General features: G+C 44.6%; 1 protein-coding gene and 1 pseudogene across 7 annotated transcripts in view; one reads left to right on the forward strand and one right to left on the reverse strand.

Annotated features, from left to right (window-relative positions):
• The window catches only part of Fhod3 (formin homology 2 domain containing 3), a 440,137-nt gene that overhangs the window by 261,345 nt on the left and 152,804 nt on the right, over positions 1–25,988 (forward strand). For all 6 annotated transcript variants that reach the window (NM_001415720.1, XM_087591989.1, NM_001415719.1 and 3 more), the window contains 2 exon segments: positions 7,278–7,372; positions 23,347–23,458. In NM_001415720.1, coding sequence (NP_001402649.1) covers positions 7,278–7,372; positions 23,347–23,458 — 207 coding nt within the window.
• LOC134482921 (glyceraldehyde-3-phosphate dehydrogenase-like) overlaps positions 1–25,988 on the reverse strand; it is a 63,634-nt pseudogene that overhangs the window by 35,713 nt on the left and 1,933 nt on the right. The gene's annotated exons all lie outside the window — the stretch shown is intronic.

The raw sequence follows: 25,988 nt of genomic DNA on the forward strand, positions 1-25,988 counted from the left end.
CCAGTGTTACTTGTCAAGCAGTAAGCTCAGACAATCTCGTCTTATTGGGGAAGGAAAAACAGTAGATCCCAGTGACAAGGGTAACCCGCACAGTGGGTCTATCAAAGGCGTAAACACAGTTTTATAAAAGTGCTTCAGGTAGAAGATAAATAGAAATATACAAAACCCATGCAAAGTAATAGATGGAAAAAATTAGCAACGAAGATAAATAGAATTAGGAACTTAGCAAGATATTCTTTTTTTTTTTTTTTTTTTTTTCTGGAGCTGGGGACCGAACCTAGGGCCTTGCACTTGCTAGGCAAGCGCTCTACCACTGAGCTAAATGCCCAACCCCAGCAAGATATTCTTATTGGCAGACAGACTAAGTTCAGATACACCAATAATTTTGTGATATGTAACTAGCTTTATCACAGCAATTAAAGGCAAGGCTTATCAGAATAGGAAAACAAAAGTTGACCCAACTAAATGTTACAAGTTATCTTGGTATACATAGTTCAAGAACAAAGTGATACAAATACTAATCAAAAGAAAACAAAATGTAGCAACACCATGACAGGAAAGTAGAGTTGAAATCAAAGACCGGTGAAGAGGATATCACCATGGCTAAGGGCTCTTCCTTTCAGATGGCCAGAGCTTTGACATGTGTGGAGCCCAAGTAGAAAGAATTGGTAAGAAACAGGAAAATCACATTTTATCTGGGACTTCGCTTTCCTCTCTATGACCAACAGACCTGATAGAGTGAAAATCAGCAAGGCTACCGAGGACTGAACGGCACCGTCATCTGCCAGCTAACCCTAACAGACAGTTCCAGAGCCTTCCACCCAGTGACAGAAGAGTTATATGCATTTTCTCATAGAGGCAGAACAGTCACAGGGTAGGCCGTATCCCCAGTCGTGAAATAAACCATAACAAATTTTAAAGAATTGGAATCAGATGATGTGTTTTCTGGTTGTAATGGAATTAAACTAAATCAGTAACAGAAAGATAATAGGAATATGTCCAGAGACTTGGACTTAACACACTTCAGAATGACCCATGTGTCAAGGAGAAATTCTCAAAGGAAATTAGAAAATAGTTTGTACCAAATGAAAAGACAATGTATTAAATTTTGTGGAATGTGATACATGGAGGGAAAATTACAACACCACAGGCTTAGACCAGAAGAAAAGAAAATCTATAAACACCCATTTTTTTTTAAAAAAAGGCCAAACATAAAAATAGTCTGAAAGGTAGAAAAAGAAAAATAGTAATTGAAAAGTATAGAAACTGAAAAATAAGAAAAATCAGAGAACAAAAAAAGCTGGTTATTTTTTAAAAAATAAAAATTGTCAAGAATAGTGTGGGTGTGGGAGAAGACAGCTGTTGCCAACGCTAGGAAGGAAAGACAAGACCTGGAGTTTCTAGGTGAGCAGCAGGGTCAGGCCACTAATGATCCTAAGTTCCAAAATTAACAGCTTAGACAAATGGACCTGTTCCTCACCGACCACAAGCCACCATAGACGGGGTAAGCTGCTGTAGTAGAACTACTGCTGATGGCACTTCTAAAGAAAGGAACTTGCAGTCAACAGCAAAGGACTCTCTAGGACCACATGGCTTCCTGGCAAATTCTACAAAACATTTCAAGACAAAACAAAACCGATGTTATAAAGTCTCATCCAGAAAAAAAAAAAAAGAAAGAAAGGCAGAGAAACACTTCCCAGCTCGTGTCATGAAGCCAGAGTCCCCATGATGTGAAAAGCAGACAGACAGAGGGTACAAGCCAACATGTATCCCCGGCAAAGATGGGAATCCTTAATGAGATGTCAGCAAATCGAATCCAGCAATAAATAACAAGAAGAGTGCACCGTGGCCAAATGGGGTGCCAGGCTCATTTGATGCCTGAGCTTCAGGCAGTGTAAACCACCATCAAGCTCTCTGTGAAAAGCCATATTCGTGTCGGTTAGAATCATGTCCGTTAATGTCAAAAGGCTCCTGGCCCACGTCATCTGTTCACGATCACAAACGCTTATAGGACTCTCTCCTGAAATTCACAAAAACCTGCTTCCAGCATTGTAACTAATGTAAGGATCTAAGCGTACTTCCTCTTGATACTGGGAGCAGGGCGTGGGTTCCACAGTTTCCACTCCTGTTGACCATTAAGGCAACATTGTAACTAGCCTAGGAGAAAAGACCCAGTTACAGTTTTGTAAGGAGGAAACAAAATTGGTTCTTTTGTTTTGTTTTGTTCTTCCACAGATAACATTATTGCCTGTATAGGCAATGCTAGTAAACGTCCAGACACAAAACAGAGGTGAACTTCCTACAATTAATACCTTTGGCATAGTGTCTGTTGCGAGAACAACACACAGGCCTCTCGCTGTTCCTATTACTAATAAGCAACGGGGAATGGAAAAATTAAAAACAAAAAAGCTATCTACAGTAGCTCCAAAGGACGGCAACCACTTGTAAATTTAGGAAACAAAAGCTGCAAAATGTATGCCAGATCTATAGCTGAAGACTAAGCACAGATGGGCGCAGCCAGAGGGAATCCACAGTAGTTAGCTCGCTCGATTTATGTATTAGAAGCTCACGTGCTAACGGTGATCTCTCAAAATTTGTCCATAGACTGTAACATTGCAGAGTTTTTCCCTTCTCTCTCTCTCTCTGTCTCTCTCTCTCTCTCTCTCTCTGTCTCTCTGTCTCTCTCTCTGTCTCTCTGTCTCTCTGTCTCTGTCTGTGTGTATTTGTGTGTGTGTGTCTCTCTCTGTGTGCTTGTACGAACATGTGCATGCATGTGTGTGTGTATGTACTTGTATGAACATGTGCGTGCATGTGTGTGTGTGTGCTTGTATGAACATGTGTGTGCATGTGCTGGAGGTTAATGACAGGGATCATTCTAGATTGTTCTTTATTCATTCAGGCAGGGTTGTTCAATCCAACCTAGAGTTTACCTATATGGCAAGTCTGGGTAGCCAGTTTGCTCTTCACTGGGCTGGAATAATGGGTGGATTTCCAGGTACTTCTGAGAGATTGGGGGTGCATGGGTGGGGGGAATCTAAACCACTGGTTTTCAATCTGTGGGTCATAGCCCCATGGTGGGGGGGTCAAATGACCCTTTCACAGGGGTCACCTAAGACCAGTGTGGATCATAATAGTAGAAAATCACAGTTTCAAAGTAGCAATAAAATAGCTTTATGGTTGGGGTCCCCACAACATGAGGAACTGTACTGAAGGTCACAGTACTAGGAAAGTTGAGAAGCACTGGTCTATGCCCAGTCCTCAGGTTTGCGTGATGTAGACACGGTGCTTCCAAACTTTATCCACGCTTATTTGAAAAGAAACATAAATAGCCAAAGTAATATTGAGGAAGAAAAATGACACGGGAGGAATCAGAGCGCACAAGTGTAAAGACTTAGCAGGAAGCTGTGATTGGCAATGTGGATATTGGCAAATATTTAGATCAAAGCACAGAAACTGACCCACATGGACACAGGCTGTGGAATTTTCTAATTTGCAAAAGTGTTGAAATAAATAGAGAAGGTCTTTTAAACAAATGGCCTTACATCAAGTTAAATGACAAGATAGAACTTTAAACCTTGTATGATTTATCTCAAAATGAATCATATAGCTAAATAGAAAAGTAAACCAACGGTCGTGTTAAGAGAAAGTCTTGGAGACTCTGGGTTGGGCAGGAGTGGCCCCTTAAGATCACATGACCTGCCTCTGAGAGATGAGCAGTAAGGGCTTCCACTTCCAGAGCTGAGGCTCACCATGTACTTTGTCAGGGTGGGATTGATGTGGGAACACACTTAGGGGCACCAATGCCTGGGCACCATTCTAACTTGGTCCCTGCCAGTGCCTCTGCAAAGTGGGCATATCATTGCTATCGTCTCACTTTTTAGATACACGAAACAGAAAAATCAGATGTTTCATCCATGACCAAACAAGGAAAGATCCCAAGGGATCTTTTTGGGGGGAACTAGGGTGCCACCACTACCCTCTTCTGCCTGTTGTGTATTTTAAAAACACAGACCAACAAATTTCATGGCTCCTTATGACCCAAACACAAGTGTGTTGCCATGACACCTACTTTTTACTTGTGTGATGTGCTCTCAGGCGCACTTTTAGCTTGTTGGGTCTTCACTATTGATACCTTTTGCAGGATCGGCTCAGTAGAGTCTCTTTAGCGCCATCTTGTGTCTAGAATGGGTTTTGCAGGAAGGACGCTCCCTCATTTGTGCTGGGATGAGATCTATTTCAAGGGTGGGTTTTGGATTATCCAGGTGTTAGGCCAAGGCATTAAGCACAAACATTCTGGTAATCTCCATCTCCAATCCGAGAAGCTGACAGAATCAACTTCTTCACTTGTCCCTCTTGTTAACAGTGGCCTCTGAGCAGTTTGGATAGAAACTATCATTCCAGCCTCCTGAGTATTGTGAGGGGAGGGTGAGCATCATAGGGTGGGCTTCTCAGGAGGTCATAGGGTCCAGTTAACATTCTTGCATCCCTAGTGTGACTTAGCATACAGGCTAAGAGGGACTAAGGACTGGAGAAGGGCAGTGGCACCAGTCCCTAGCTCTGGGTAGCTTGAGAGAAGGGGGGGGGGGGAGGGAAAGACAGGAGGCTGAATACGCTGACTTCTCATTCTCAGAGCTTTGCAGAAGTGGGGACTGGCCTCTCTGACGGAGGAAGCGATGGACTAGTAAAACATTCATAAACTACAAAAATCATCACATATTTCATCTGCCTTGTTTTGACCTTTATTGTTTGCTTTCCTATTGCAGAAGTAACATCGTGTGATGTGCATGGTGGGAAAATATAGAAAAAGAAGAGAACATTATGCACTCAGTCCTAAAGCTTCCTGTGACAGCTCCTTCTTTTCCTCTTCTTCGGCAATGCCACAGAGCTCAGACTTAACCTAAATGAGGCCCCTCCCACTGAGCCACTGGCTTGCTTCGCATGCCAGATTGTGGCAGGTGTAAGGTTTACTTGTAGAAACAGCACTTTGGGGAACATCCTTATTTATGGTTTATATTTTGGTTTGTTTTTAATGTAGATCCTTATTAAGACAGGCTCAGGCTGGAGAGATGGCTCAGCTGTTAAAGGCGAGGCTCACAACCAAAACTATAAGACAGGCTCTTCAAGTCACGTGAAGAGACATGTAAAGAGGCCAGTCGTCCCGACTGCAGAGATGGCCTCCACCACTTGGTAGGTAGGAGTCTGGAGCGCAGCCCTTCAGGTCTCAGTGCCTGTCTATTTGCCTGTCAAGTAGAGTGATGACTGACCTATGGGCCTGTCATGTAGACCACAAACAAGTCGGTTCTCAGAACTTGCTCCAGTAAGGTTGAAAGGAATGATTGCCTAAAATTCTACAGCAGCAGCAATGTACTTGATTGTACAAGTATCATTTTGAAAATATTCCTGGGGCTGGTGCAGGTGTAAATACCTGAGGCTAAGTTCGATGACCAGAGTTCAATCCCTAGAACCTGCATAGTGGAAGAGGAGAACAAGTTTTTGAAAATTTCCCCCAGACTTCCACCTGATGCCATGACGTGTGTGCACCTGCATTCCGACACATCCACACATGAAACATTTTCAATCCTGATTTTAATGAGAATGTCTCCAGTGTTTGGACACTAGCGAGAATATGTTATGTGGTGTTTATTGTGTTGAGTATGTATCCAAGATACTTCTCTCTCTTTAGCTTTATGTATTCAGATGCAGTTTTTCTTAGAATGTCTGCATTTGACTATTTGCTCTCTATTTGGTGAGGAATGATGAGGTTTTAGTGTCTCTCACACACATTTGTCTACCTAGATCCTAGAACAGAAACTATTTTGTGTCGTGCTTTTGGTTTTCAATCAGTGCCATTTCCTATAGATTATTTCCTAAATCCTATCAGTCCATTCAGATGATTACCCTTAAACTAAGGATGAGGAATCATTTCATTTACTCTTCTATAAGTTCCAGTTTTCCAATTGAGATGTGAAGGCAGTTAGGATGGCAGACACAATTCAAGGGAACCTGCTGAATCCGGATACTCACCACCTCTTTGTGCAATGTCTGCAGTCAGAATAATTTTGATGTTAATGAAGCTGTTTAAAAATAATACATTGAGAGGAGTTAGAGAAAGGATTGAAGGAGATGAAGAGGTTTGCAACCCCATAAGAACAATACCAACCAACCAGAGGTCCCAGGGACTAAACCACCATCCAAAGATTCCACATGGACAGACCCATGGCTCCAGTTATATGTAGCAGATGATGGACTTGTTGGGCACTAATGGGAGCAGAAGGCCTTGGTCCTGCCAATACTAGAGCCCCCACCCCAATGTAAGGGAATGTCAGGGTGCGGAGGCAAGAAGGGATAGGTGGATGGGTGGGGGAACACCCATGTAGAAGAAGGGAGGGGGAACTGAATAGGGGGTTTATGAATGGGAAATTGAGAAAGGGGATAACATTTGAAATGTAAATTAAAAATATCCAATAAAAAATACATTGCACTTTCTTCTTGGAGAATGATAATAGAAGAGTAATTATGTTTCCTTGAACTAAGAATTTAAGATTTGGAGTGACAGGTTATTTTGGGGGTTCCCCAGGGCTATGTATGTGCACACTAAGTAAGTGCTCTGTCCACGAGCTTACAACCTCAGCCCTCTTTGCATTTTTAAAATTTTGCGACTCCATTTCACTAAGTTGGGCACACTGCCCTCGAACATGCGATCTTCCCACTCTACCTTCCAGAATAGTTGGCATCACAAGTCTGTGCCACTATGCCCATTGTTTTTAAGTCTGACATTTTCCACCATAAAATCTTTGAGTTCAAGAACATTCAAAGCAACACTTAAATACAGGATTGTTCTTTCTCTAAAAAACTAAAATTGAATTCACTCTGGATGTATCGATGAGACACGGGACCTACTGACTGCAGCCTGGGACCCTGGTTGTCTTGGGAACTGTTATACTCTCCTGATGCCATCTCGTGTTCAGCTTGGCCCTGTCTTGGACCACAGACACATCAGGATGGAGAAGCATGCATTTATACATCGCGGTGCACAAACCTAGTGATGGCGATGTCAGTGCTGTGGTTCTGTCTTCCGGATGCCAGGAGCAGCTCCAGTGCTTTTAGTTCTGAAATGAGATTCCGCTCATTTCAGAGCTTCACACTTAGCTTCAGACTTGCCCTTACCAATCGACAGTGCCCTTAACGTGACAAAACCTCAGCTGACCTCATGACCACTGAAGGCTGCGCTTACAAATAAACCCATAGATCTCCTTGTTTCTTCCCTTTGTCTGCAGCACTGGGTCAGATTATGCTGTATGTGGATGGGATGAATGGCGTCATCAACCACAGCGAGACCATCCAGTGGCTTTACACTCTTGTTGGCTCAAAGGTAAGATCAAGGCTTTGTTTCTTTGTTTTTTGTTTTTGTTTTTTGTTTTTGTTTTTTGTTTTTCTTTTTCGGAACCCCTTGTTCAGTCTGCAAACCATTGGGCCTTTGTTTAAATCCTCTTTGAAATGTTTTTGCAAAGAGCAACCCTATTCAACTTTGCTCAAGTCCTATCTTGGTGTAAAGGATGACTCATCCTTTGTAGATTTTTCTTTCAAGCTCAGTTTAATCTGATAGCTTATAAAATTTTATTCTCCTAAGCTGTAATCAAGTGCCTTTGGCATGTTTGGTTTCTAATGTTTAATTAAAATTTTATGCTATAGATAAAGTGTCTATGTGGCCTTTATATTTTGTGGCCTTAAGTGATAGGTGGCCACTGGTATAGGTCATAGATACCAGGAAGAGAGCCCAGTGCTATTACTGGTCCTTGGATTTCCTTCCCAGTGTTGTGATGAGGAAAAATTTCCCTCATTTCATAGTAGAAAAACTATTTTTCCTTGGGCAACTGCAAATGTTTTTTCCCATATCTTTTGGCTTTGTTTCCCATGGAAAATAGGAGCAACTCTATTTTGAAGCTAGGGCAAGTGGCCTTGGAAATGAAGTGGAATGCTGGGTCTATGAGGTTGACTTAGCTAGGCTAGAGGGAGATTTGTATCTGGTCTTCTGTCTTCCTTACATTTGCTTAGAGGCCTCCCTGGTCAGCATGTCTGTCTGGAAGTAGGTCTCTCCATAGCCCTCTGACTAATGTCTATGACCTTAAAATCTGGACAGATTGGGGGAGATTCTTTGAAAGAAAAAGGGACTTTTAATATATGTTACAACTGGATTAAGAAATCTTAATTTCAAGACTGATGTGGTGACTTGGGGCAGGGAAGAGCATGGATGAGCACAGGTAGAAGAGGGTGCCATGGTCTGAATGTGTCCCCTGAACCTATATGCTAGGAGCTCATACAGCACAATGGGGAAGGTGTGGCCTTGTGTGAAGAAGGCAATGAGGACTTCCTTGGTAGTGAATTGTTGCTGTTGTAGCAACGGCCTGAGAGAGTAGGCTTGTTCTCTGCTTTTCACTTATGTCAAGACAGGGCCAATGCCCTTTCTGGTATCTGCAGCAACCAGTTGCCATCTTGGAAGTAGAAGGACTGACTCTTGCTTATGTTTTGAAGATCTTACATGTCAACATACACAGAATTACAGTTCTATTCTCTTCAAAACAAACAATCAGACAAATGAACAAACAACTAGTCTCAGGTATTTTGAAATGGTAACATTAGTAGAAATTCCTAGAGAAGAGGAAGAGTCAGAAAGAACTAGAAACAATGGGGGAGGGGATAAAAAGACTTGGTGGCTCATGTCTAAAATTCCCATGCCTGGGATGATCAGACAGAGGATTACTGCAGGTTCAAGGCCAGCATAGGTTATAGTATGAGATCTTGGCTCAAAACTCCCAAAGGAAAAGAATAAAGAAGAGATGGGACAAACAGGAAGTAGCAGACTCATTTCACAGTCGTTGGCCTGTGTGTCACCACAGCTATGCTGATCATTTTCTTTGTATCTTACTCTGCAGGGAAAATGAACTGAGCAGGGAAACAAGGGGAAATCTGTACTGTAACTAAAAATAACATGGAAACCATAAAATCAGAAATCAGGAGCGAGGGACCATCCTTCCCTGGCTCACTGGTTCTCAGAGTCCTTGCTTGCTCCATGGTAGTCCCTTCTCTGACTCTATTTATGGTTGACCAGTTGTCTCTTCCTCACCCACTGACTTCATTAGCACTAGACTCCATGGAATGTGTGCATTTTCTCTTCACCATTTGTTTTTCCCAAGAGCCAGTCTTCAGCACTTGCTGACTTCCTTTTTTTTTTTTTTTAGCTGAGGATAGAACCCAGGGCCTTGCGATTACTAGGCAAGCACTCTACCACTGAGCTAAATCCCCAACCCCACTTGCTGACTTCCAGGCATTGTAAGGCTGGGCAAATATTGTCTACTGAGCTTGTGCCTTGGTGCCTATGGTCCTGCTTTTTTTTTTTAAAAAAAAGGCGAGGGTATGGGGCTGGGGGTTGGGAGTGGGGAGCAGTGACTACTGATGACACCTGAAGCTTGTGACTCATTCACTGTGATGTCAGACAAGATCTTGAATCACCCTACTGGGTATACTCAGTTCCAGGTCAGCAGCTGAATGCAAAAAACAGCAGCCACTGGCAAGTTTTGTTTTTTTCCAGCACAGTTCTCCTGAGATGCCCTTTTCTCTACAAAACTTGCTGATACCCTGCCCCTCTCTTTCATACGGGTAGTGAAGGATCTGGAAGAATTGGTGCCTCAATTGGAACCTTTAGGTTTGGAGAATGAAGCCTCAGTTCTGTCCTTAGCACACAGATTAAACAATACAGCCTCCTAGGTTTCCTCAGAGCAGGTGAAGAAGGCCAGGGAAGCTATGTTTTAGTCTCTCCTGTTGACAGATTCATGGCTTTTAAACCTGAAAGGTTTACCTTGACAGCCTGCTGGCTTTGCCTTATACAGGCAAACACTGATAAAGGAAGTGCTGGTTAAAAGAAGAATCCTGTTGTTCTGTTTTCCTAATGCTTGACTTTCCTCCCATGAAAGGCAACACAATGTGACTTTGCTGCTGCCAGAGGGCCATTATGCAATGCACATTTGTAGTTACTTGAAACTCCAGAGAAGAAAATGATGTATTTGCAGCCAAATAATGACTTTTAAAAGAGAAAAGCACAAAATGTTTTCAATAAAGTCTTTCTGTTTACATGAGCCCATCTCTAAACTTCTCAGTCAGAGGTAAGAGGCGGGTGCCCTCACAATGACATGTTAAGGGGATGTAGTTTTTTCTCTTCATGCACCTGGAATTCTGATTATAATTGAGATAGAACAATCCTGTTTTATAGTTTGGCCTTCTATCACCCTCATATAGAAGACCTTCTCTATCTTCCATTCTGGCCCTGGGTGAGACGCTCATCTCCTCATCAGGGATTCTCGTGATGTTGCCATGGAAACCACCCATCTACCTTTGCTCACTGTGCCCTCTATTTCTGCCAGCGCCACCGCATCTCATTCGTCCAGCTGTGTGCCAGGCTGCTGTTCAGACAGCAATGGTTTCCTTTGCGTCTGCATGCAGATGTCCATGCCGCTCTTCTATAACCCACTGCTAGTTTAGGGAGGAATGAAAAGAACCATACCACCTTCTCTATAACCCACTGCTAGTTTAGGGAGGAATGAAAAGAACCATACCACCTTCTCTATAACCCACTGCTAGTTTAGGGAGGAATGAAAAGAACCATACCACCTTCTCTATAACCCACTGCTAGTTTAGGGAGGAATGAAAAGAACCATACCACCTTCTCTATAACCCACTGCTAGTTTAGGGAGGAATGAAAAGAACCATACCACCTTCTCTATAACCCACTGCTAGTTTAGGGAGGAATGAAAAGAACCATACCACCTTCTCTATAACCCACTGCTAGTTTAGGGAGGAATGAAAAGAACCATACCACCTTCTCTTACACACACTCACATTCATGTTACCCCCATGAAACCTCATTAGGACAGCAGCTTCCATGGCATTTGGAGCAAGGGATAGAGGAGAGGGAAGATGGCCGGGATGGAGACAGTTACTATGAAGTGATGGGGGTCTAAGAAAGAGTTGCAGTTAAAAAGGAGAAAGAAGGCACTGTGGAGACATCTCAAAGAGCAACTACTGAGTCTAGATTTCTAGATTTAGAAAACTTGAAGCAGGAATAAAAAGTGAGTCACAGCTTGGAGTGGGAGCGTGCCTCTGGCAGGAACATGGGAGTTGGTATTAAGCTTGGAAAGGAGAACTGAGCAAGTGACTCCCACATCCCAGTGCTCCCTCCCTGTGTCAGGACACAGTGCTGGTTGCTGAAGAGATGAGAATGAGTAGCCCTTTGGTCCTGAGGTCACAAATATTGTGTCGCCAATAAATATTCAGTGACCCACATGTAGGCTGAGACACGAAGAACGGTCTTAGTTACACACAGTTATAGAACCCTAGCAGTGGTGAATGCTGAACCATGGTTAAGATGGCCATGGCATGACTCACATTCCAAATCCACAAAAAGGAAGTGGTCCTGCCGTGTGGTTCAACCCTTATGGACACTGGAATTGCCGGGAAGCTATTCTTACAGAGAAGGCATCTAGACCATTACCAAACACTGGGCCTGCTGTTTGTCAGGCAGCCTGAACCTCCTAATTCCCTGTGGAGGTGCTCTGAGCATTTAAAGGCAGTTGTCTGGGACTGAGGATATGTACACACACACACACACACACACACACACACACACACACACACACACACACACACACGCGCGCGCGCAACCATCCAAGAACTATGTAAACACAAGGACCTGACATTGCTTTCAAAGACCCACATTAAACAAGAACAAGAACAAGAACAAGAACAACAACAACAACAACCGGTGGTAGGCATGGTGGTGTGCTTATATAATTCCAGCACTGGGGAGACAGAGATAAGGAGACCCTTTAGGCTCACTGGATAACACCCTAAACTACTAAGTCAGTTTTAGACCAATAAGAGACCTTCCTGCAAAATAAAGGGAAAAATAAAACTAAAGGTGCCTGGGTCTGAGTAGTGAGAGGTGAGGGTGTCCTCTTGACTCTACGTGTGGTCAGTCATACACACATGAATATGCACACACATGCACATTTTAAAATTAAAAATGTAAGGATGGCGGTTCTATAAGTCTGTGAACGCTACAGCGTATGTTTTGCTGTAGATGTCTCAGGGACCCGATAACTAATCTCTCACTCTACTGGTCACCAGCTCTTTTTGGCAGCTGGTAGAAGGTATATGGCAGCCTCTTGGGATACGACATTTTCTTCCCCAAATTCCATCTCTGCTTTCGTGGGCCTTTTAGCAGCAGCCCTGGCTACAGGCTGAAATTGGCCTGGCAGTCCATTAAACTTCCCTGGCTTTTTCTCATACACCATGCCTGCCAGTTCTGCATGTCCGTGACTGATGGTTGTGTATCTAAATGCAAGGCATTGCAGTTTTCCCCGTTGATCAGACCACGGTTCCAGCCTGAAGATAATTGTGAATTCTGTCTTGGCCATTTATCATCTTAATGGTTAGTGCCAGTTTTATATAACATAAATTTAATAAGCTATGCCTCTTTATTATAGACCAGAATGCTGAGTGGGGGGGAATGTGGACCAACCAGCACAGACTCCATGACAACACTGATGACTACGGCGCTTTATGGCCACTGTGGAGTGAATGGGGAGCTGCCTTGCTGACTGTTAACCCATTATCCCCAATGTCTTCACACGGCCTTTCTAAAATCAAGATAGACTGCATCTCACAACACATGCTAGGGCTTTGGGTTTCAACACATCCTTTGCGTGGCTCATCTTTCATCTATAAAGCCTGAAAGCTGAGTAGATACAAATGTGTAAAATTCTGGGCCCTGTTCCTGGCCCTATGTCCAGTATCATTTGTTAATACCTCCTTTTCTGAGAAGTTCACTCAGCACCCTAGTTTAGAGACATGCTCAGTTGAGACCACTGGGCCTGATGCTTCTCTTCTGCCTTCAAGCATCCATCTAAAAACTTCCTGGGGCATTTTGTGAGGGATCAGTGGTGAGTTCAGAAAGCTATGAGACAGGATGCTGTTTCTTTTAGAGTTCGTATGCCCCCATCCTCTTTTTGGTAGTTGCTAATATGTGTGATTTTACACTGTGGGAGACCTCTCTCCGGCCTAGCTCTGCTTCTGACCTGCCTCAGGAGCGCACAGAGAGTCAGCCACAGCTGGTCCTTGTGCCTGTAGTTTCTAGGACTTGCATGCTGTGGTGAGAGCTACATTTGGCTTTCAAGAACTCATGAAAACCATCACACACGAGCACGTTTTACTGCTTGGTAAGATGGCTCCACCACTACACATTGGGAACATGTTGAACAACATGGACTCTGCTTGGTCATTGAATTCTACATGACCTTGCCAAAGAAAGTCTCAGAACACCAGTCAGTTCCCTGAACCGTACCTGTTGTCTTAAGTCAGTACTAGATTTAGATCTTGTGTTTTTTATTGACTTTGAAATGACTTGAATTAATAAATGTTTCATTTATAGAAGCTGGGCTAACGTTAATTTTCAGAATGAAGTTCATGACAACAGATTAAAGAAAATATACAAGCTTATGGATGTTCACAACATCTTGATATTATTATAAAAACCAATATGTAAAGCTTTTCAGTGATTATAAGAGTCAAATGTTCTCTTTGTGTTAAAATGTAGAAATTTTAAAAAGTAAAAACAAGCAAAAACACTACTCAGAAATGCTACCATAGTTAATCACAGTGATTCACTTTGAAACCTTTCTTTCTATTTATTTTTTTCTTATATAGTAAGTCCTAAACATATTCTAAACATTTTCTGTCATCGTAATATTTAAAATATTATTTAATGCTCATGTAATGGTGACGTGAATGACTGAGATATGATTCATGGGAGTTCATTTCATGTTTGTCAAGTGGCTTCCAATTGAATGCTATATTTAAAGCTATTTTAATATCATTAAAACCTATTTAGTTGGTGAAGTTGCGTTTGAACTTTGTGAGTATTCAACATTCCCTTAGGTAGGTAGGATTTCTAAAGCTCCCTGTGTTACCCCGTGTAGTCATGGGCCATTGGCAGGATGACACTGTGGTTAGAGTCAGTGTCCCTGTAGGGCACAGTCCTGGCTTCTCTGCCTGTGCACACTCAGAGTACTAAGTCCAGTGTATGTAATTTCTTTTCTGTGTGCATGCACATGTGTGTGCTGGTGTTTGGAGGTCAGAAGTCAACCTCTGATATCATACCTTAGACACTGCTCACTTTCTGTTTTCTAGACAGGGTCTCTCACCAAGGAGGCTAAACTAACCATCTAGGGGCATGGGGAATGGGTCCTCTTGCTTCCTTAACACTAGGATTACAGGCAAGCCACACCCCGACACCCTCCTTTTATTTCATATATTTTGGGATTGAGCTCAGGTCCTTAATGCCTGCACGGCAAGTACTTTACTAACTAAGCCCCTCCTCTAGCCCCGTAACATGTTTGATTTCCCAAGCCCTTGCTTTTGGAAGATATTAGCATGACACTAGAGGAAAAGGCCAAGCCTTAGAGGGACAGCCAGCAGAGGCCCCAATGGGGAAGTATTACTTCTTTAGTCATTATGAAGCTTCAGGAAGCATTATCTGGGTCCCCCCCAACTCTTAAAAAGCTTCACTATGCACTAGCCTCCCTGCTTCACCATTTGCAAATGTATTTTTCCTGTAAAAGCAAGGAGTCAAAGCAGGAATGCAACTTGATGCTTCTGCCACTGTGGCAAGAGAACACAGCCATGTCCCAGCAGCCAGAGAGTCCCAGCTGGTGACTCAAACCTGGGAACACACTTGAAAGAATGCAGAAACGCAAGTAGTCAGGATACTCTTTCTCCAAAATGAAAATACTGTTTCCATCTGATAGGTTGGTTGCTGGTTCTCAGGGCAGCAGAGGCAGGGAGTTCTGGGAGCCATCCCAGGAGGAGCCCTGCAGGCTGGAGTTCCCTCTGTCAAGGTTCTGCCTGGCTGTGTACTCACTTGATGGAGACTCTGGCAACCAAGTTCTCCTGACAGCACGTTCCCTGTGCCAGGCTTACCTGCCGTCTGCTGGCATGCGTCCAGGACTACTTGTTTGTAGAAGAAAAGTTCTTTTCCTTGGAAAATATTGTCTATCCTATTTCCACAAAGCTTATGTTTTGAGCCAGTCGGAAAGATAGGCTCTTTCCTGGCTAAGGACAACTATCAGGTTGACCTGTTTCCTTTGGTCTCATTTAAAAATTGGCCAGGTAACAAGTTCTTTTAGCCTTCTAGAATGTGGGGTTTTGTACCCCAAACTGGGCGTGCTGCTTCCTGTAAAAGCATCCAAGCTTGTTGGTTTCCAGTGTTTCTTCTGCAAGCAGTAACAAGATGCCCCTTAACCGGCATGCTCCTGCTGGGCTTTGGAATCCCTTTCCCATCCGCAAAGGAGCGAGTTGATGTTATTTTATTAATTGACCCGTTTCATTTTCTTCACATTTTATTTATTGTGTGTGAATGCGTGAGAGTGTGTGAACATATTCGTACCACATACCTGTTCGTGTGTGCAGGTCAGAGGACAACTTACACATTAATTCTTTCCTTCCATCCTGTGGGTCCCAGGGGTCAAACTCAGGTCATCTTGTTGGGTAATTGAGCCATCTCTCAGGCCTTCAAATGACTCTTCCTAATGATGGTGAAAAATTTAGCAAAGTGGATATTTTCTGATGTCTGCACAGCTCTAGGTAAACTCCACCTAAATTAATCATAAAGATTTGTAACTCTTTGTTTTGTTTTGCTTTTTTATCTTCATTGCTGGACAGCTTGCTCTATTTTATACTACACAAAATTTCTTATCCACTGTTAGAACCTTAAGATCCCCCCCCAAACCGCCCCCACACACCTGGGTTTCACTTTTCATGAATTGGCTTCTTTCCACAGACTGTACTGTCAGAAGCAGGCAGCTGTCAGTCTCTGGGGCCATAGCACAGCGGCTTGGTGCAGGTGACTTCCTGTCCTAGCAGATGTGCCAACCCTGATCTTTTCATTCCCTATGAATTCTTGTGGGCCAGTGCCCAGAATTCTGTGCTTGAGATCCTGTGTTTGGGCCTGTGCTTCCTTTCTGATAATTACCCCTATCATGTTGCAGACAGTCTATTAGAGGTCGAGAAGGGAAAGATCTTGGAGCCTAAGTTTTTTTGTTGAACCATTTCATAATCATGGAGGCCCTTAGGCCTTAATTTGAAGTACTTGCTTCAAAACTCTCAACTTGACTGTATGGCATTTGGACAAAATGTTAAATAAGGGGTCTTAAAGATGAATAATTAAGGGCTGGAATTTTCGGTGGACTAGGAGACAAGGGCTCACTCTGTAGACCAGGTTGATCTGGGACTGATTTTATAGCCCAGGCTGGCCTCAAACTTAGCAGAGATTCTCCTGCCTCAGCCTCTAGTGGTGTATTACAAACATGAGCCAACACGTTTTCACATACCTAATCTGTTCTAAAGTATAGGTAAGTGTATTAGAAATATGGTAAAGCCATATGGTTCAGGCTGTCTTACAGTTTCTAATCTGGTTAAAAGATCAGCATCCATTTTTGTAGCACATACCCATGCTACTTTAATGGGAAATGAAACAAAATGATGTGCTTTCCTAATCCTTTTGGTAGTTTATGTCCTGAGATTGGGCACTTGTTTATGGTTGGCAATCTGACAGCTTTTACCGAGCGCCATATTTAACCTGCCCATGGCATCGTCCAGTGAAATGCACATGAAGTTCCAGTTTAAATGTCTTAAGAAGCTGCCTTGTTTTCCCTTCAGGCTTCTGGTGGCTGCACGCTAAGAACTAGACGCCCCCTGCGAGCTTACTAAGAGAATCAGAGCCCAGTAAAGCAAAATGGTGATCCCCACATGCTAAGCCCTTCTCAATCCTCTCTGAAACAAACATTGGAGTCTAGCGTATGTGTGGGGTGTGGAGGCTCCGTCCTTGGTTATTTAACGGGCACATTGGCTTTCATAAAGGCTCTTCAGAGTCCATTTTATGCTGACGAGGAACACAGAGTGCAAACTCTGAGTGCGCTGGAGTAGTGCTCCATCCAGCCATGCTGCAGACGTGCTCAGTGTTCACAAGGTATGGTAGCTGCGTGTCCCCCGCCTCTGTACGCCTTTCATGTAAAGGGACTATCACAGAGCCCTGCTTAGATCCATGTTTTGGAATAACATAAACAGTATTAACATCATTTTCCAGGGCTGGGAATTGTAGCTCGGTTGGTAGAGCGCTTGCCCAGTAGCTGTAGTACCTGTGAAGTCGTGAGTTCGATCCCTAGCACCACATAAAACCGAGTATAAATTTATGGAAGTAGCTTCTCTGGCAGTTTTTTAGGCGACAAAACCTGATAGCAACTCCCTACTCCTCTGGTACATGGTTGCTTAAACAAGACACTAACAAGCATGGGGCCTCAACCCTTCACAAAGAACCACAAGCTGCTCAAGAATGTTGAAAGCAGGCTGAAGAGTCTACCCCAGGGAAGAACACCCCACCCCCACTTGGTAATCTAATACCTAGTGGTCGCCCCTGAAACCATATTCATGAAAGTAGCATTATATGAATGGGGAAGATTGTGTGTGTGTGTGTGTGTGTGTGTGTGTGTGTGTGTGTGTGTGTTAGGAATGCAACACAAGCACACACACACATACACACACACACACACACACACACACACTCATTCACATACAAGTATGTGACAACAATTAATGTAAAAGAAGCCATGAATTTGAGAAAGAGCAAAGTGGGGGTCATATGGAGGGGTTGGAGGGAGGAAAAGGAAGAAGAGAGAAACATTTTAAATTATATTTTAATTATAAAAAAATAAATGTTGTAAAAAAATCCAAGTGAGGTGATGTGCACCTATAATCCCAGGAGGTGAGAGCAGGAAGGTGGGAGGTTCAACACTGGTCCTTACTTCTCTAGGGAATTAGAGGCCAGCCCAGGATGCAAAAGATGCTATTTACGAAGAAGCAACAAAGGCCCTCATAATTTTGTTACAGTGGACAGAGTTCAGCTAGAATACTTGAAATGTAAAGAAGATATAGGTAACTAAGCCCAAAGGCAGAGACTGGAGCCCGAGGTGCTTTGTCAGTGCTGTTGATGTGGGCAGGGCCTTCCACAGCTCTGCTGCTCCACTGAGGACAAGAGGGGCTGGGCTAGCTGTGCCCAGGTCTGAGCTTCCCGACTGTCATCACAGTACTAGAGCTGACCTCTGAGAACACTCATTGCTCCTCTTGTACGCAATGCTCTCTGTGTGGGGAGGGGTGGTATGCATTCTCTCTTAGTAGACAGTAGGCCATGTCCTTGAAGTATGACCAGGCTTGTGTTATACCCTCAGAGTCTCAAAGGGTGCTGGGCAACCAAAGGGGCTCTTGACACTGTTGGAAGTGAAAGCAAAGACTTGTGGATTGGCAGGGACTCAAACATGGCCATCCAGTCTACCCATGTAGGTTTGTAGTTCCTTCTCTAAAGGTCTTACCTCAGGCAGGCAAGATCTCCTGCAGTGGGGTGCCCTTCCTCCTCAGCCCATTTGATTTTGAATCACTGAAGCTCACTCATTGCTGCCACGTCACCTGCCTGTCTACTTCATGACTGCTGAGCCAACCATCCCATGGTGTCACATGCTTGCTTCAGGAGAACATTCCAGTTCTTCTCTCAGGACTACACAGGTTACCGGATGCTTGATACGTTGTAGTGAAACTTTTTTATTAGGATAGGAAGGAGCTTCAGTCTGAGCTGAAAATCGGACCTTTGAGGTTGGAAGGATGCTTCGAGGGCATGATGTGTCTGAGAAGCCATCGGTGTCTGAGCTATACAGTGGTGTACGCTCTGGCACCCTTGCAGCTTGCTCTAACCCCTCCCTGTTCGGAATGTTCCTTCCTGTACCCACCTTAAGCCTGCCTCCCTTGTTTTCTAGTCCCAATATGCTGGGACTCTTAACTGCAGTTCCTATGCAAATATGTCTAAGATAAAATTGGGTTTTGTGAATTTGGGAGTCAAACCCCATGCGTGCCATGAAAACCCAGAGCTAACCTCTCAGCTGCAAAAGCTTTGGGAAAGGCAATGTGCTGGTCTTGGAGGAGGGGTTATGTGGCTGCTGTGCAGGCTGCTTCACTCAAAGAGAGTAACTATTGGATAAGTGAAGGCTACTATGGAGTTATTTAGAAGTAGTGTCCCCTCCCTACGTTTAAGTCTTCACAATACTGCTAATGTGGAATTTCTGAGTAGGAGCCCTGGATGCAGCTGAGGATGAGTCGTGACTTGCTTTCAATTAGTGTCAGGAATTTGCCCCAAATGAACGTTCCGGTGCTCTTGCCTCTAAAGCACTTTAATTATCTAATGTGCTTGCTATTCATTGGCGTAGTAAAGCTTCCGAAAGCACCAAACATAAACTCAGTGGAAGCTAAAGTCACAGAGCTCCTAAACATAGAAACCATGTTTAGGAAATGAAAAGGTGCCCGAAGAACTCCAGAGAGAGGCTTTCTAGCCCAGGAGAGGGCGGCATGAGAAGGAAAGCTTACTTCTCTAGGAAAGAGGGATCTCCATCAGGAGAGGGGGCATTGCTCAGGGATTCTGGGTGCCAGGGACCATGAAAGTCAAGGACTATGACTGCACAGAGGCTCGAAAGGATTCTATGGGACTGACAAACTGGGCCCTGCTGAAACCAGACTCGTGGGAGCACACACTGGGCAGCTGCCAGGTCCGTTCCCAGGAACCACATAATGATATTCTACCTCCAGAGGAAGCCACCAAGCCTGGACTTGCTGGGTTTGTATTTACTTGGAGGCATTTCTCCAGCTTTAAACACACAAAACACGGTTCATTCTTCGAGACTGCCATCCCCCACAAGACCTTGTACTTGTTGAGAAAATGCTGTGGAAGTTAACCTCTTCCTAGACAGGAAGGAAGGGAGAGATGGCAGGACTGGCTGAAGACTAGAATTAGGGATTAGGAAGTCTAAAGTGTTTGGAGGGAAGGGGGGACCTGGGGGTCTCTTGACCTCTGTCTGACCTCTGCCTGGCTTAGCTTGGCTTGGGGCCGTGACCTGTTCTATGCCATTCTGATGGGCTGGAAGGAGAAGTTCATTGAAGATACGCCATCTTCACCTGTACAAGCTCAGTGGCTTCTCCTGTGTCAGAGGACTTGTATAAGAGTAGCTTATGTTCTTAGGCATAGTAGCCTAAGTCTCTATGTCTGTAGGAGCCTTGTAGAAAAGCCCACAAATCATGACTAGAAGACTCTGCTTTAAATGGTGTCTCTCCTGAGCACACAGATGCTCTTCCTTGTCATTGTTTCCCAGATGAGACCATAAAACAGCTGGTCCTTCAGCATTTGCACTCAGTGGTGCTACAGAGACTCTTGAGGTGACCCCCGGTACTCAATTGTGGGGGCGGATGGTTATGATATGTATAAATGCTACACAGTTTCCTGTCACTCATTCATGGGCTCCAGTTCCCCATGGATAAGGGAGGTGCCTCTAAAGGTAGTTCAGTCATGTGCATAATGCAAAGAGGCTCTTTGCATTGGTCATTGACAAGGGACTCCTTCTCATGAAGCTGCTCTTCACAAGTGGCATTTCTCAGGCCTACAGAAGGGAAGTCCAGGCCTGTAGTGCTGGTCTCTGGGAGTGAAGGGGCAGGAGAGAAGTTTCCAAGTCCATGGTAAGCTACAGAGTACATGTCAGGGGCACAACTTTGGATGCTATCTTGATGGCCCTGGGTGGAGAGGGAGATGGATGTGTCTCGAGGAAAGCTTTACCTCACGTGGATTCTAGAGTAGTGTGAGACAAGCAAAGGTGACTCTACTAACTTCCCTGAGAGGGGCTGTCACAGTGTGGGGGCCGTGTCAGGAACAGCCCTGGCTAGTAGTAGTTTATGGAATACCTAAGGGGTATCATCTAAAAGATGCTAAGGCCGTAAGACAGCCTGGCCCAGGAGTCTGAGTCAGGACCTGGAAAATAGAAAACATTTAATACTCAATCTCAGATCAACTTTAAAACCCAGGAATAGGATAAGCTTGTCTAGAGAATGTGTGGAAAGGGAAAAAAAAAATGAATGCCCAGGCAGAAGGTCTTAGGTTTTTAAAGGTCCTACTGAGCACCCTGAAAGGCACAAGTGAAGGAGTCACCACTCAGGCAGGAGACTAGCGGACCTATTCCAAGAGAGAGCAATTAGCTGTCATGAGCTATGGAGGGTTGAGTGAAATACATGAAGTGGCCATTAGATTTGATAGCACACAGGCCACCATGGACCTGGAGAGCTGAGTTGAATAGTGGAGATAAAGTCAAGCTCCTGTCAAGCCATGTTGGAGAGTGCAATAGTTGCTTGTTTTGTTGGTGGAACAGAATACTCAGATAAAATGAATTTGGGGAGGAAGGGTTTCTTTTGGCTAACACTTTTAAGATATAGTCCATTATGTCAGGGAAGTGACCCAGTCTGGAAAATCTCCCACAGATGTACTGGGAAGTTTGTCTCAGTAGACATTCTAAATCCTGTGAAATTGACATCTGGATTAATGATCACAGGGAATCGTTGGGAAGTGAGGAAGGGGAGCCATGGGCTGTGGTAAGTCTTGGGAGAGTTTTTTTTCCTCTGTGAAGAACTGGACTAAGGACAAGCCTAGGTAAAGGGTAGCATCAGAGAAAGAGCCTGGGGGCAGAGGCATGGAATGGCTTTGGAGAAAGGACTTGAGGCAGGGCAGGTGGTGTTTTAAACTGTCCCCTCTTGAGCTGGTTCTTTCTCTTTGCTATGACAAAGTAAACACCCAACAGGTTTAGTTTGGGGAAGGAGGATTGGTTTTTGAGTCCTGGCTTAAGAGAATACAATGCAAAGTATGGCAGGTAGGACCACCTTGGTCTGTGCTGACCAGAGTTGGAGCTGCAAATAGTCTCCTTACCTCCTCATGGACCAGAAGCAGAGAGGGATGCTGACACAGCTTGCCTCCTTCTTTCTCCCTCTTTCCTTTCATCAAGTCCTCCAGCCTAATAGGATAGTGCTACCCATATTCAGGGTGTGTCCTTTCCCCAAAAGTTAATTCTCTCTGCAACCCCCTCACAGATACATCTAGAACTTTCCCTTGGTCTCCAAGGTGAGTCTAAATCAGATAAGTCAAGGTGATGAGGAAGACTTGAGGGTCCCACCTGTGAGATAGCTGTACAGTGCAGCTCCCTGCTGAGGTCTTCTCACCTTCTCTGTCATGTCTACTCCCCAGTCACTGAAGTGTGGGCACATGCCTCATGGAGTCCCTGGGTCTCCCTCTTGGTGCAGAGCATAAAGAAGCAGGAGCTGATGGTGAGAGAAATGGCAGATTGTTTAACCTGGCATCAATTGATAGATCAGCCCAGCCAACAGACACTTCTAAGCCTCTAAGTCTACTGTGATTCAAAGGTAGTTCTTAGAAGAAACCCATAGGTTTGAGAAGTGGCAGCAACAGTTTGAGAAGGAATAGACAGCCTGCGGTGGGCCTGGAGTTCTAAGGGGCATCATTTGAACAGATTCCAAGAGGTAGGTATGCAGTGGTGTGTGTGTGTGTGTGTGTGTGTGTGTGTGTGTGTGTGTGTGTGTGTGTGTGTTTCTTGAGGAAGAGATTGTTAGAAGAAAATGGGATAAAGGAAAGGGAGGTTTTAAGGGAGATATTGTAGCAGCAATTGGGAGGTCAGGAAACTGACCCAGAACCCCTCAGGACTGAGAGATCTGGAGTTGGGAAGGCATGCTAGCTTCCATTGAGTGAGTTGCTCATGGCTTCTCTGAGGGTGAGTTCTACTGTGGTAAAGAAAGATTCTGAGCTGGCTGCAGCTCCTCACAAACGTTGAGCTGTGGGGTTTAGGATCTGTGAGTTCCAAGGCCTCAGGCAGCCTGCGATGCCTGGTTTTCAGTACTGGGGAGTTGGCTCAGGTCCTTGCTTACCCAAGCTTGCTAGCACTTGTGGCCTAGAACAAGTCATTTGACATGTTGTGCCTGCTTCCTCACTGGAAAAATAAAGACTGTGACTGCTGTCATTGGGATCAAATGAAGTCCCCCAGCTCAGCATGTACTAGCTTACGTTGTTGCAAGCTGACTATGATTTCCGGGGTTAAATGCCTTAGGTTTGAGTTTCCACTGATCACTAGCTGTGTGATCATGGACAGTATGCTCTGCCTCAGATTCCTGATCTTCACAGTTGAGGAACACTAATACCATCTGCTGAGGTATCTAATAAAGGGTAAATGAGGAACCAGTGAAGGAATCTGGTGATCCCTGAGAGAAGGTCCAGGTTTGCTGGATCACTGGGTGCTGGCTGTGGGTGAAGGGGATGATGCATTCGCGTGGACTGGGATGCCCACGCTTCTGTGTGATGTTCTGTCTTTTCTCCAGTTCCGCCTGGTGGTGAAGACGGCCCTGAAGCTTCTGCTGGTCTTTGTGGAGTATTCTGAGTCCAATGCACCTCTTCTCATTCAGGCTGTTTCTGCTGTTGACACCAAAAGAGGTGAGCAGTCCTTGCTCTGGGGATCAAGAGCCCAGTGTCTTAGATAGGGAGGCTTCCCATCTTTCTGAGTAAGTGAGCACCTGCCATGCCATCTTCCTCCTGTGCTGTAACACCCCTTCCTATCTCATGAGTTCACAAAGCTCCCAAACAACCTTTCTCTCTGCTATGCTGTCATCTGTTGACTTGAGTATGCCCCACTCATAGGTGGGGTCTCTGTCTCCTGGCTTACTGTTCCAGCGCTTAGCTGTCCTGAGCAGATAGGCAGACAACACACAGGTAGAAAAGAGCGGAGTGGCCTATACCACACAGAATTTCAGCCCTGAGGAGGCTGGAGCAGGAGCACCCTGAGTTTGAAGTTAGCCTAGGTTACTGTCTTAGGGTTTTACTGCTGTGAACAGATACCATGACCAAGGCAACTCTTAAAAGGACAACATTTAATTGGAGCTGACTTACAAGTTCAGAGGTTCAGTCCAGTATTATCAAGGTGGGAACATGGCACAGAATACTTGCTTTCAGGAAACTAGGATGAGGGTCTTAAATACCACACCCACAGTGACACACCTAATCCAATAAAGCCACACCTACCCCAATAGGGCCACACCTTCTAATAGTGCCATTCCCTGGGCCAACCATATACAAACCATCACAGCTACCTAGAAAGAGCCTGTCTTGAAAAGAAAAACAAAAGAAGAAGGAGGAGGGGGCAGAGGAGGAGGAGGAGGAGGAGGGGGCAGAGGAGGAGGGGGTAGAGGAGGAGGAGGAGGAAGAGGGGGCAGAGGAGGAGGAGGAAGAGGAGGAGGAAGAGGAGGAGGAAGAGGAGGAGGAAGAGGAGGAGGAGGAGGAGGAAGAGGAGGAAGAGGAGGAAGAGGAGGAAGAGGAGGAAGAGGAGGAAGAGGAGGAAGAGGAGGAAGAGGAAGAAGAGGAAGAAGAGGAAGAAGAGGAAGAAGAGGAAGAAGAGGAAGAAGAGGAAGAAGAGGAAGAAGAAGAAGAAGAAGAAGAAGAAGAAGAAGAAGAAGAAGAAGAAGAAGAAGAAGAAGAAGAAGAAGAAGAAGAAGAAGAAGAAGAAGAAGAAGAAAGCAGGGGCTGTAGCTGCATTGGTGTGAACTGTGCTGTGGTCTGTAGTGGTGTGAAGCCCTTAGCTGAAATGCTGGGGTGTCCGCTTCATCGCTTGCTCATTTTCCTCCCTAAGAGGACCTGTTTGCCTTCATTACCACCCAACAAAGACTCAGATAAGTAAGAAAGATTTGAATAATATTTTTCTCAATTGTAACAGTTTGAAAGCCCAGTCTACAGATAACCCCAAATCACTTTTGCTATCAACAAGCAGGTGTGCTACACAACACATTGGTTATTCCCTCCCCACTCATGCATACTTACGGACAAAGAGACATCTAGGTTGCATTCTTTATTCCAACCAGTTATGTCTGACTCAACATTGTTCAAGATTCCCTTCTGATGCCCATTCAGAATGTGAAAAACAGTCGTTTCCTGGTTCCTTTGAGTTAACAAAAGCTGCCCAGGACTGTGAACTGGGCACCTACACTTTTGCTCTGAACACACAGGCAGATGCCAGGTCTGGCATGGTCAGTCCAGCCTAGAAGCAACTCCTGGTCTCTCTAAAGGAGCACAGAAAGACGGCAGAGCCTCAGGCAGGGTCAGGGGCTGGAGTCTGGAAGGTGGGTCCCAGACCACACCCACTTTCCCTCTACCACAGCATGATGCCATCTGTTACCAGATAGGAACTTGGAACAGACTACAGGGCCAACTAACAGTCCTGAATAAGGACAACCAGTGGCTAAGAAACTATGTTTGGCTTCCTCAGAAGCAGGTTGCTAGAACCTGAAGCAAATGGCGGCTATCTGGGAACATGGTGGTTCTCTTGATTTATCCTTGCTGGATGTGCGTTCCATTCCCCAGCTCTGGAGTTACTCTAGGACAATGGCTGGGCTTCTTGTTGGCCTCTCTTAAATGTTGGGTAACTCAAGGGCACTTGCCATGCGACCATGATACAAGGGTATCCTCGTGGCTTTGAGGTTTTCTTTTGACCTTGTTGAGTAGGGTCTCCTAGCATCCATCTCCGGAGTTCCTACTGCATCCAGGGCATGTTGTGGAGTGGGACTAACCCTCAGATGAACCTGGGGCTTTGTTTCCCATATCCAAGCTTCATTCCACAGTCCCAGCCTGAGGCCTCTACTATTCTAAGTCTGTCCAACAAGACAAAATGATGGCCATCTTTTCTCAATTAGTAAAAAAAAAAAAAAAAAAAAAAAAAAAAAAATCCCATAGATTGTTTTCTCAGCTTCTTAAATCTTGCCTATAAAATTTCTTCAACCTTTGGCAAGTGCTGTCATCTGCCTGCCACTAAACACGAAGAACTGCAAACAAAGGAATATCACTAATGAAAAGCTCAGAGAGACCTCATCATGTGTGGCTCGACAGCATGCTCCTTCACGGACATGTGTGGTCTTGGCTGTGACTTTTGTAATGCATACATATAACGTCATCTCGGTTTACTGCTAGTAAAGTTGTC

This window comes from Rattus norvegicus, chromosome 18 (genome assembly GCF_021556685.1).
Source record: "Rattus norvegicus strain SHRSP/BbbUtx chromosome 18, alternate assembly SHRSP_T2T, whole genome shotgun sequence".
Taxonomy (NCBI): domain Eukaryota; kingdom Metazoa; phylum Chordata; class Mammalia; order Rodentia; family Muridae; genus Rattus; species Rattus norvegicus.